Source organism: Pangasianodon hypophthalmus, chromosome 2 (genome assembly GCF_027358585.1).
Source record: "Pangasianodon hypophthalmus isolate fPanHyp1 chromosome 2, fPanHyp1.pri, whole genome shotgun sequence".
NCBI lineage: Eukaryota > Metazoa > Chordata > Actinopteri > Siluriformes > Pangasiidae > Pangasianodon > Pangasianodon hypophthalmus.
The window spans coordinates 2,194,042-2,206,388 of NC_069711.1; the positions used below are offsets into that span (position 1 = coordinate 2,194,042).

General features: G+C 39.0%; 1 protein-coding gene across 2 annotated transcripts in view; it reads right to left on the reverse strand.

Moving 5' to 3' along the window:
- The window catches only part of negr1 (neuronal growth regulator 1), a 188,236-nt gene that overhangs the window by 94,178 nt on the left and 81,711 nt on the right, over nucleotides 1-12,347 (reverse strand). For both annotated transcript variants that reach the window (XM_034297757.2, XM_034297754.2), the window contains exon 4: nucleotides 7,050-7,181. In XM_034297757.2, the coding sequence (XP_034153648.1) occupies nucleotides 7,050-7,181 (132 nt within the window). The remainder of the gene's footprint in view (nucleotides 1-7,049; nucleotides 7,182-12,347) is intronic.

Below are 12,347 nucleotides of genomic sequence, written 5' to 3' on the forward strand. Positions count from 1 at the left end.
AAGAGCGAGTGAGGGAGAAATGTATTCCGCTGAATGGAAATCATTAAGCACAGAGCCACAAATCTCTGTAAATATGATAAATTAGCTCCTGCCATATCAAATTGAAGAATAGATTCCATTTTGCACAGTGCAGTAAAGATGGTCAATCAAGACGATCCATTATTTGTCTGTGGGGCCTCATAATGTCAATCCGCCTTAATTATGGGGGTCTTGATGAAAATGAAAATGTATACGGCTCTTTGCGCGCAGTTGCTGCTTTTTCGACAGTTCAGTCAACCAGAGTCTTTCAGCACTTTTAGTGGCTGATATTATTTGAATTAACGCCCTACGTTTGTCCACTATATCCACATTATGCGCAGCGGGGTGTATTACGGCACTGTAATTAACAGTCATGAGCCTCACTATGTGGACAATCAAGACGTGAAGATTGATGTCATCTTGAACAACACCATGCGCTGTGTTCACAAAGAATCTTAAGTATAAAAGCAGCTTGTAACTGACTGATTAGGAGAAAAAAATGGGTGGGTTAATTGTTACTAATTATACCCCTCATTATTTTTTTAGTCTAATAATAATACACGTATTTTAGCATTAAAATCAGACCTAAATTAGCAGAAACATAGGGCTAGTCAATAGGGAATCCATACACGATGTATACCGAAGCCAGTTCCATGTTTTGACGCAATTTGATTGACATGCCAGACGGCCAATCACGAAGCTTTTTCTTCATCCCGCTTCACTATCGACTTCAAACAAAACTCTAATAAATAACTTCATATCAGAGATTTCATGAACCTTTTTTTTTTTCTCTCAATCCAGTGATGCTCTGAAAAGCTCATTGTGTATTCCTTTGTTCTCCTGCTGAAAACTAGTGCATGGAAATGCAGACAGCCAATCAGAATGCAACCTTCACGATCCTGAAGCTTGTGACCAGAAAAGCGTACAAAAGATATCAGAAGCTGGTCAACTTGGTCTTTCCTCATAACAAACAAAATACATTTTAATCCAAGTTGTGTGTTTCTTGTCTAACTGTTTGAAGCACAATCCACTCGAGGTTTCCAGCTGCTAAAAAAAAAGCTGCTCTCTGACACAGACCAGAGAAAAAAAAAAAAAAAAGAAAACCTCAAGTGTTAATTGATCTTGTCTGGATTCTGTGAACGGAATGCAAATGAACGAGTAACGTCTCTTCTCTTTAATAGACTATAGCGTGTTTAGGTGGGTGTTAAATAAGAAAGGAATAAAACTTTCGACAGTGTAACATTATATAATCAGTGACAGGGTGGTTTGACGAAGCGCGGCTGCTGTTGCGGCGCTGATTATTTTCCTGTCACGGCACAACACGGAGTGTTTTATTCCATCCAAAACAACTTTTCCAACACTTCCCGTGCTCCTGTCTTGTGTCTTGGCTTGGCCATTTTTAGTTTTTTCCATCACACACTAACTTAGTAAAGTAGTACAACTTACAAAACACAAAGAAATATGAATACATAAGAACTTCCTCCATCATAGGCACTGTTCAAACCTAGCATTAACGGTCCAGTGTCCAGGATCACAAGTGTACAGTCGAGACGCTGGTGCTCGATAAATAAATACATAATTATATGAATATAGTTTAAAACATTTCGTCTATCATGTGTATTGTGTATCTCCTCCCTTGTTTTTTTTGTGTCCAAATCTTCAGAACACGTGGCACGTCTGCAGTACTACAGCTCTGTCCTTTGGCTCGGTTTAGCAGCCACGAAAAAATGCTACATGGCATGTTTGATTCACTTCCTTTTACGAATCGATTCAGAATCGAATCTCACTAGAGTTCACTCAGAAGTGGACTGAGATCACCAAGCTGAGACGCTGTGAGATATGAAATCTGATCATAAGTGCTCATAAGTGAGACTTCATACATCAGATTTCATACAGCCTTCCACTGGAGGAAGTAACGAAGCCTTCCATTCTGAAATAATGAAGTCTAAGGCCACGCCTTCTTCCTCTGGAGGAAGGCTGTAACACACATTTATAACATCGGTCTTCCGTTGTTTTATTTGCAGGCAGAAATATCCTACTAATCCTTATCTAATGTATCTGTATGTACTGTTTAAAAAGTTTTTATTGTGTATTCTGCTAACAAAAGTTATAAATGAATGAGAGATGAGACGACGAATGAAGCTGTGAAAAGCAGCTGCTGTCGTCTCTGCTGTTATAGCGTCATCTTTATCCATTAGCCTAGCTGCTGAGAGCTCTATCATCCAGCTCCATTTCCAAACAGTCTCGCAATGATTACGTATTTTCCCGCTAAGGCAATGACACAGTCGGTTAGTTGGTTCTTTGTTGCTGTCCGGGATGCATCGAGGTGCTTTCACGTTCACACTACAATTGTGATGTGGCGTGTACGGGACACCTTCCTGTTTCACCCCACTTCCCACATTAAAAAGAGGACAAAACTGAAGGAATATCGTAAATTAGAGGAAAAAAAGAAAAGTGGCACTGAAAAACGATATTATCTTTTTTTTTCGTTGTTGTTCCACCATCCCGATTAACAACCTCTTTTCCACTCTATAATGGCTTGCTAGTTGATTGTGTCCCAAAATTGTACGTTTTCTATTTATTCCTGATAAATTAGTGTGTAGAATGTAGTGCGCGATTGTTGCCTATAATAGCGCTTTCATTTGCAGCCTTTGGTGTGTTTGAATGGAAGCCTGCTGTGTTTTTCACCTTCCGCAGGTCAGAACACAGCAATCGCACTCACAACGTCTGAGCCAGGTGATCTCTGAGATTCGACTCTGAATCGATTCGTTAGAGGAAGTGAATCAAACAAGCCATGTGGTATTTTTTTGTGGCTGCTAAACCGAGCTGAAGGACAGAGCTGTAGCACTGTAGGCCACGTGTTAGGAAAAGACATGGCAAGGGAGGAAATAATCTCTGGATGTGACACAAAATGTTTGAAACTAGTTATTCATATAATTATCTAATTATGTTATATATATGTTCTCCATGCTCGGGTGATTGTTGTGAGTTCTGCTCACGCTTGGTTTGGTGATGGTTTCTGACCAATGAATGAAGTTTAATGAGGATGTATTCAGCCCTACATACCTCTCAGACAACAGCAAACGAATCAAAGTTTGTTTCCGCTCTGATTTGGACTCGATAGACGGACTACAATGTGTTAAATTGGTCAATGATCATTCTGAAAATATAGATAAATATGCAAATAATTGTCCCATCACTGACTGCTAGACTACTAGCATGTAGCCTGTTGCATTGTTCAATCAATGCAAATAAAACCTTCTCAATTTTTCCGAATTTAAACGAATTTGTTCTGAATTCTTTACGAGTAACTATAAGAAATATGAAAGAATACAGAATAAAGCATGCACTGTACAAATAGCTGCTGGAATCTTTTCATAATCCGATACACTAATCCAAAGCTTGGTGCTTTTACATCTGTTGTATAATTTCATACAGCTAAAAGATGAACTCCAAACACCTTTATAATTATACACAAACATCCCAAAGGCTTTAGTTTGTGAAAACCTGTTTTTGCTTTCTTGTGGCAGTAGCATGCTTTATACATTATTCCATTATGCTCCATTAAAGCTGGAAGCCTACTCCTGTATTAATGACGGTTCTTATATAACGAGGAGAAATCTGCCTGTTCTGGGAAAAGCACAGATCTTCATCCTGATGGAAATTATTTACGCCTTTTTGTGCATAAATCACATGGACGTACAGTACACATTAATCCAGGATGTCAGGATTCTGACAGGATGACATGGAAATGCATTATGTTAGCTCTAAAAGCTCACTATCTGCACGGCTACATGACATCACCTAATCCGTCACATTTATATATTTATTTTCCGTGTTGTGAGTAGAGGCTTAGCATAGGGCAGGGTTGAAGGCAGGAAGGAGAAGCTAAACATCTGGTGCTTTGCTCGGTTAAAAAACAAATCAAAGACAAACAGTACTACATATTGTGCCTCTTCAAGAGCTAAACAGTTATGTTTATATGTTTATAATAAGAACGTGGGAAGGGTTTTTGCCGAGTTCACATGCGGTGTGTGATACGTTTTGATACGGCTGTGGCTAACCAACAGCTGTTTCGAGTTGAGAACTGCAAAGCTCGAGATTTTTAGCAATTAGTTTGTTAAATGAGCCTGAGCCAGCTATTGTACTAACAGCACATATTCTGTTCTATGTGCTATTCTGTCCATCCACCCACCCATCCATCCATCAGCAGATCACGAGTTTGCGATCCCGACAACGCTACAGCCATCCGTGCCCGGGAGCCCAAGATAGCAAACCTGTCCATGCTGTCTGCTGTCCCTACTCTGTCTTTCCTATCAATCACAGTGACACTAGCCAATCCTGGGCATCTTTGAGCTCATGTATGAAAGGAATTATTTATAATTGTACTATTCGTTGTCACCCGGATGAAGATGAGTTCCCTTTTGAGTCTGGTTCCTCTCTAGGTTTCTTCCTCAAAGCGTCTCAGGGAGTTTTTCCCTCAGCACCATTGCCTCTGGCTTGCTCATTGGGGATAAATGTACAAGCCAATGGCCAATGTTAAAAGCACTATACATATAAAACTGAACTGAATGTATGTGGAAGAGGGCAGATAGCGCTTTTCTCCAAGTGCTCTCTGATGCAGCACGAGCAACAGTTCGAAAAGATGTAGCTGGTTGGTTTCACGTGTCTTAGAAGAAGCCTGACTTAGCTTTCACCCTCCCTGCCATATGATAGGGGAGAGCTAACTTACGAACTATGAATAGGGATCTTATTCAGCGTTTAAATAAAATATAGTTATATAAGTTAAGCAAGGTTATGAAAACTATGCACACATTAGTTTATTAGCATTCTGCATAGTTAGCATATCGTATTTCTCATATAACAATGCGCAGTTTTGGAGATGGCTTGCTCTTGGTAAACAAGCATCAAGGGTTACACCAAGGTTCTTAACTGTAGCTTTGGGTAAAATCAGCAATCTTGTTGTGGCAAACTTAGCACCCAACATCAGTATGTCTGTTTTTTATTCAGAATTCAGATGTTCCGTCCATAGATGTGTTGCCTACATAATGATACTCTACGTCCTACCTAGTGCACTGCGTGAACTAACTCAGAGAACTAACATTAACTCCATGTGTTTCGAGGTATTTTAACATTTCATGGCACACTTGCGCTCAACATCCTCTCTATCTGCGCAGCAAATAAAGTATTGGCACCCTAAACTTCTATTGGACGATAAGATTTGTCTGGTGTTAATCCGTGCCAAAGTAAATTTCACTCAGCATTTATGTCTGGCATCATCACATTGGACTCTGGACATCTTATGTGAACAAAAACAGACACGACCAGTGTACTGATAGTTTTCAAATTGGATTCAGCCCCCCTGAGCTGTATCAGTGAAAAAGAGCTAGAAGCCACTGATCTATTTTCAAGGATATAATATTACTTCAAATCTAGGGAACCTTTCAAGGTAAGTGTCTTGCTTAAGGGCACAACTGCAGTGGTCAGACTGAGGAAAGAGCAAAACAGTTCTCCACGAAACAAAAAAGCCAAAACCCAACATTAAGGCTTTTGTTTTCAGCCGATATATTTGCTTATTACAATTAACGGCCATAATCTGCAATTAGCCCAGAGGTCAACTCTCCTCTTACCTAAAAAGATGTAATTATTTTTAAAGCCAAATGAGATTATGTTGCCGTGTATTTAATTATACAGATAACCCTTGAAATGTCAAAGTCACATTATCTGCCGTTGTGATAAGTAATTAAGCTAATGCAATGTAGCAACATCCTTTAAGGTAGTAATGTTACATTTAAAACATAGTTGTGCACCTTCTCAGCTAGTCAATTCAATGTCAATGAGCTAACTCTGAAGAAAGAGCTAACTGATAATTACTGATGGTGCTAGAAATCACAGAATCACATTTCCCCCCTGTATGGGGAATCTAATCATAGAGAGGCTGTGATCATTCGCGGAGACTTCACAGTGGGAAAACGATTGTCACAGAGGACGTGGATGCGGACTGGCAGAGTTGCGTCATGCTCGCTCACACTTTTATTTCAGGACATGCTAAGGTAACACGTCTCACGTCTCACGTCTAATTCCAGCTTCAGCACCTGTTTATCCCAGTTTATGAGGCCTGAAGCAACTTGCTCTGATGGACAAGTGTTGTTCGATGTGACAGAATGCTATTACAACCATGTTCGTTTTTCTTTTTTTTTTTTTTTTTTTGCCCTCAACAGGAGCTTTGCTTCATACTGGACTGTTCTAAAGGCAGATACGGACACATGCTGAAAAATCAGAGCTTGTGTGATTGAAGTGAAGAACAAGAAAGGCTACAGTAAAGAGCTCGGCGCTCGGAGACTGGCACCCAGCTGCTGATCTTTTCCACTTTGTTTCTCATTAGAACGTATTGATAGAATTGACTGGGAGGAGCAGGGACATGAGTTATGACTCCGGGCCTGTCACAGCTCGACGTGCTGACATTTCCATGTGCCTGCCTTCCCATTTTTCTTTGTATTGGCCGAGAGTAAAGGGGGGTGTCGTTTGATGAGCCAACACCACACATACTGATCTGCGAGAGTCCGCATTTCTGATTTATGCGCTCTCACTTCCTGTGATTCAGCATATGGCATCAACACAAAGAGATTAACGAGGCCAGTGACCGGAAAAAAGAGGAGAAGGAAAAGAAAAATCACGGCACGTCCAGCCCCCCTTGGTTCCGGCATAGCCACATCCTGACTATAAGCGTGATGAGTAAAGTCAGTATAATTCATTAAAACGTGCAGTGCTCATTACTGTCTTTTCAGACTTTTGAGAGACTCATTACCTGCATAATAGAAGAGTCCTTATAACACTGAGACCATTCCTCACTGGAAATTAATCATCTCAGCTCGGACAAAAAAGGGGATTCTCTCGTTAAATATTAAAAATCTTCCACACAATGAATTCTGTTCTAATTTCCACCCACTCCCCGTCCTCAGCAAGATAAAAATAAGCCCACATTATCGTGCGTGTGCAGCATCAGGACAAAAAGGTGGAGAAATACTTACAGTTGACGGTGACTTTCACAGTTCGGGTGTCAGGAGAAGCAATATCGTTCTCAGCGCCACATTCATAATCCCCTGCTGCATCCCGAGTTATTCCGGTTATGTTCAGATTTTCTCCACTCTCGAACTTCCTGGCTATGAACGCAAAGAAAAGGAAACATACGTATTAGCAAACAATTACACGCCGTTTCCAATGAATTCGTGTGCGTTAACATGTAGCGCTTCCAGTCTGGGATACCAACATGCCGCACACTTGTAACAATTCAAACGATTTGTGTATCAATATATATATAAAGATTAAGGTTATGAAATCAAAGAAAATTCACATCACTCTCATTCGTTGGAGTTCGTGACATCATCTTCCATTTAAACACCAAGTAAAAAAAAAAAAAAGGTCGAGCATTCCCTCCAAACGACTCCACACTTTGTTCAAACGATGCTTGCCTTGGAATTTGTCATTTATAAAAAAAAAACAACAAGAGAACAAATCTAAAAAAAAAAAAAAAAACTTTTAAAATGTTCCAATTTTAAGACTGCACGAGAAAGTCAAACTCAGACTTTGGTACGAGGTCAGAAGTCATATTTTTCCTTGAAATTGTATTCGTATAAAATTGAATCCCCCTCTTTTTTTCAAAATGTTCTTTTTATGTCTAGAGATCATCAAGCTTAGAAAGCTGTAGCTGTGCTATTTTCCTAAGAAATGATGCTCAAAATAAAAATTGCACTGAAAACATCGCAGCCTTCTTCTTCCACCTCCTCCGTTCAAACATCATAACCCTCCCAGTTTGCGTTTTAACCAATAAAAAGCTGGGCGTGGCTGTGGGAGGAGCTAATTTCAACCTGAAATGAGGAAATGCATTGCTAGTGAAATGTATCGCTTGCTTTCCACTGTTTTTTCTACGATATCTTTAAAATTATATGATTATTACAAGTCTAGAGAGCGTTTTAAACAAAACGCAGCTTAACTTTGACAAAATATGTGAAAGAAAAGCAACAAAGAGAAAAATGTGCTAATTCTTTAAAATAATGCAGTTCATCTTGCTTTCCACTGTTTTTTCTACGATATCTTTAAAATTATATGATTATTACAAGTCTAGAGAGCGTTTTAAACAAAACGCAGCTTCAACTTTGACAAAATATGCGAAAGAAAAGCAACAAAGAGAAAAATGTGCTAATTCTTTAAAATAATGCAGTTCATTTTCCTAGACAGAAAATAGGTTTTTTTGATGCATCTATTTATATCCTTCTTTTACAGACACATACTCTGACTCAGCAAAAGCCATGAGGAATAAAAAAGGAGAGCTAGAAAGAATAGAGGATTTGCTAAAAGGAGAGAGTGTGCTTTTGTCCTATTGTCCCGGCATTGTGGTGAAATGTATAGCCGAGGTGTCGTACTGAGCTGAACACAATTGTAGGGCTGTCAGAAACTTTTATCTCCGTCGATATTAAGCAGCGCTGACAAACCTCCTGAGAGGAAGAAGTTCTCCTTCGTTCTGAATAGCAGGTATGACAATGTGATAAAAAATTACTCTCCGAGCCGCGCAATTTGCATACACATTTGTGTTGTCGCACAGAAACAATGACGTCCTTATATAGAGGCAAACAAACACGACAATTTAGCGAACTTCAGGGCTATTAAGGAAGTGGCTGAGATGCTCATCTTGGGTGACAAGGTGCTATTTTACTTCCATTGCTTTGCAAATGAGTCGAGGCGAGGATAATTTTCCTCCGAAATGCATTCAGGTAAACACATCCCAATGTGCATCATCATCTCTGGCTTGCAGAAATCAGTGTATTCAGTGTTATTTGAGACAATTAACACAAACTGCATGCGTTTATGATAACCTGTAAACGCACAAACAACTACAAAATCACATGGACAAAATTAACATACTTCATTTGTCAGATTTTTTTTATCTGTTTCTCAATGCATCGAATGCTTTATCCATAATTTTAAGGATTGATAATTATTCTCAATAATAATTATCATGATAATTGTCAAAAAAAAAAAAAAAATTAATTTCTACAATTAAATCCTGTGTTCAAATCCATATAATACTTCACGTCTTTTAAAATGTTGATGCTTCTGTGAAAATCTTTATAATACAGGCAGATTATACTGTATTCAAGCACTTTACTGTAGAGCTACTGTAACTAAACTGTATTACACAACAGTGTTACTGAATTCTGGATTCCGATTGGTCAGAAGGTGTTGATTAATTTTCTAGAACAGCAGCTCTGACAGTAGCGCAGGTTTATATTAATGCGCTCGTTTTGACATGTTAATGCTCCAATGGTTGAATAGGTTGAATTAAAACCGTGTGTAATCACTGATAGGAGCTGTTTATTTAACGTTTACGGAAGGAGTCTCCAGTGTCAGAGGTAAAGCTGTATAATTAGGAGTTTACGCTTTGTAGTTTCTCAAGAACATGACAATCATTTCTTCAAGAAAGAAAAAAGAGAGGGACACAAGTAACATAAGTCAGACCAGGAACTTGTTTCGTAGACGTTCCACAACATTAGATGTAACTATAAATGGATAAAAAGCACAATGTATCTGTCTTTAATGAATATAAATTGCAATCTTTGGCAAATTGGTGTGGTATAAGAGGAATAAAACACAGGGAAATATTCGACTCCTGGGTGGTAACACTAAATTCGCTTCATCACATCACATCACACCACACCACACCCCTGACTCCTCCTCCTCCTCTTCTTCCTCCCTCTTCCTCTTCCTCCTTTTAAGATCAGTGTCGGTTACTTGCCAATAATTTCTGATTCCCAATTATCCTCTTGGCTGTCTCTAACGCAACTCCGTGTCGTTTGTTCTAGTGACTTCCAGCCCGCACTCAACTGTTTAACTCGACCAGTAGGATCTTTATCTGTGATTAACCGAGTGGATAATTTCTTTACAGAGATTTCACACTGTCCCATCACTTATCATACTCATTATAGCAAAGGTCAAAATTAGCACAGAGTCCTGACACGTCTAATAAAACGTCTGTTCGGACGCTGAGTATTTCTGGCATAGATGTACATGGAACATATTAGAAGCGATCCTTAAAGACTATTCATAGACAACGTTTTCACACACACACACACACACACACACCACACCGCACACACACACAAAGCCGTGTGCTATAATAAACAATCTTAAGTGCACTCTGAACCGTGCGAGGAAATGAAATATGCGGAGAATTATGCGAAAAGCTGCAGCAACATGCCGACCAAATTAGGCAAATCAGAGGAGGTTAATCTGCGATCCCACATTGCTCTGTGTTAAGCGCAGTCACAGTAAGCAATTTCTCACATTGTGTTGAGAGCGTGCGGCGCATTTCCTTCAGGTCTGCCTGCTGCTGATAGGACGAGTGCAGCTGGAGAATACATTACAGAGCGAGCCTACGGCGCTCTCTCCATTTCCACAGTTAACCCCTGAGAGAATACAGCAACACCGGACTAAAAGGTGTATGAGTGCTTCCTGTGGGTATTCATAGAGCTGTCAGCCATGAATTATCCCACACACACACATACATATCCACTTATACATACACATACACACACCAATTTGCTTTCTCTTAATACCGTCTCTCAACACTAAGCCTGCTAACTTTTCAGTTAGACCCTGCACTTCACAGATTAACCATCGACTGTGGTTCTGTCAGAGATGGGGATTGTGTTGAAAGCATGATTCAGAAGATGAAAAAAAAAAACAATTCAGGTCCTGGGTTACTGATTTAAAAGTCTGTGTGTGCGTGAAATCATAAGCAAACCCAAAAAAAAGAAAAAAGAATATTCAATTTGGGGCGTTCATCCTAAAAATAATTTGAAAAAATCAGACTGGAGTTGATTAGGAAAAAAAATTAAATATGACATTAAACATTAAATTAATTTATTGAAGACATTTCTTAATTATATGGCTCCAGAGTCACACACCAGAAAAGCGGTCGCTCTCTGTGTGGGAGGGGCTTACACTCTCTCCCCTGTCAATCACAGACACTTTAACCAATCGCGGGCGTCTTGTGTATGTGTAGGCGTCGAGTGTGTTACACTCAAGCAGCCTCAAAAAGATGAGCTTGGCTAGCATGTTTGCACCTCTAGAGCCAACAGCAGATGTTTTGTGTTGTGTCTACGTTCTTATTTTGCGTTCATATCATAGTTTGAACCATTTTAAATTAAATTTTACTCTTGTGGGAATTTCTGAGATCTGAACTCACCATGACTATCAAGAACACTGAACATGTGCAAAAATATTAGATATATCATATAAAGACTCCCTTAAGTAACATTATTTACTGCATAAGATTGTGTTTTTATATCTGCCCAGGAGCAACGTTAATAATTCTGCATTCAGCTTCATCCTTTTCTCCAGTAATAAATGACTCCATCTTGTAAAAGCGCTGCCAGTGTTTATTCTGGTTTTACTGAATATGGTTTTCTTGTTATAATTTTTTTTTTTTTCAAAAGGACAGCAGATTTTTTTTGCTCACAGGAGAATGATCTGCCTGCGCTGGGCGCTTACTGATTTCAGACTGAGATGGAGGGTTTTAGGGAGTGTCTATAAAATGATTGACAGGAGGACCATCCAAACACAAAATAAGCATTCTGGATCATAACACAGTTATGGGAAAAAAAAAATTCAGCCAAATAATACAGCTGTGCTGAGGCCATGGTTTAAACCATTATTTTTATTATGTTCTACATATTTTTTCCAGGTTCTTTGTGCTAGTAAGACATGATGTGCACAAAAAATAAACACAAAAAACAGCATGTTCTTAAGTCTTAAAAGTCTTAAAAGTCTTCAGGTGTAAATACTGAGACTTGTTTCAGCTTCAGGTTTGAATTTTGTCAGTTAAAAAACACAAACATGTTCATGAAGGTGCTGTTCACTGTGGACTTCGTTTTCCTTACTGATGGGATGAACATTGGTCGATTATTCGGGTTGTTAGTTTTATTACTTAAAAACGTTACTCACTTTGTTATTGTTTAAGATGGCGCATTAACGCTGAAGTTAATGGCTTGTTCATGTGTTAAATAACCTTAAAGTACCTTAATGTGACATTGTGAAAATGCATTTTCGCATTTATTCACATTTACGACGTTCATTCTTTAAAATTGACCCACTGCCAATAACTGCACACACAATTCAGTGTATATGAAAACGATTTATTTCGGGATGTGTTGTGTTGTGCTGTCTAGTTTATACAAACTATCCTGTGTATCTCACACTGTTGTGTATTTGCACCTTATGTATCATGATACTACATTATGTTTTAACATAACGGTCCTGAAGAAACATCA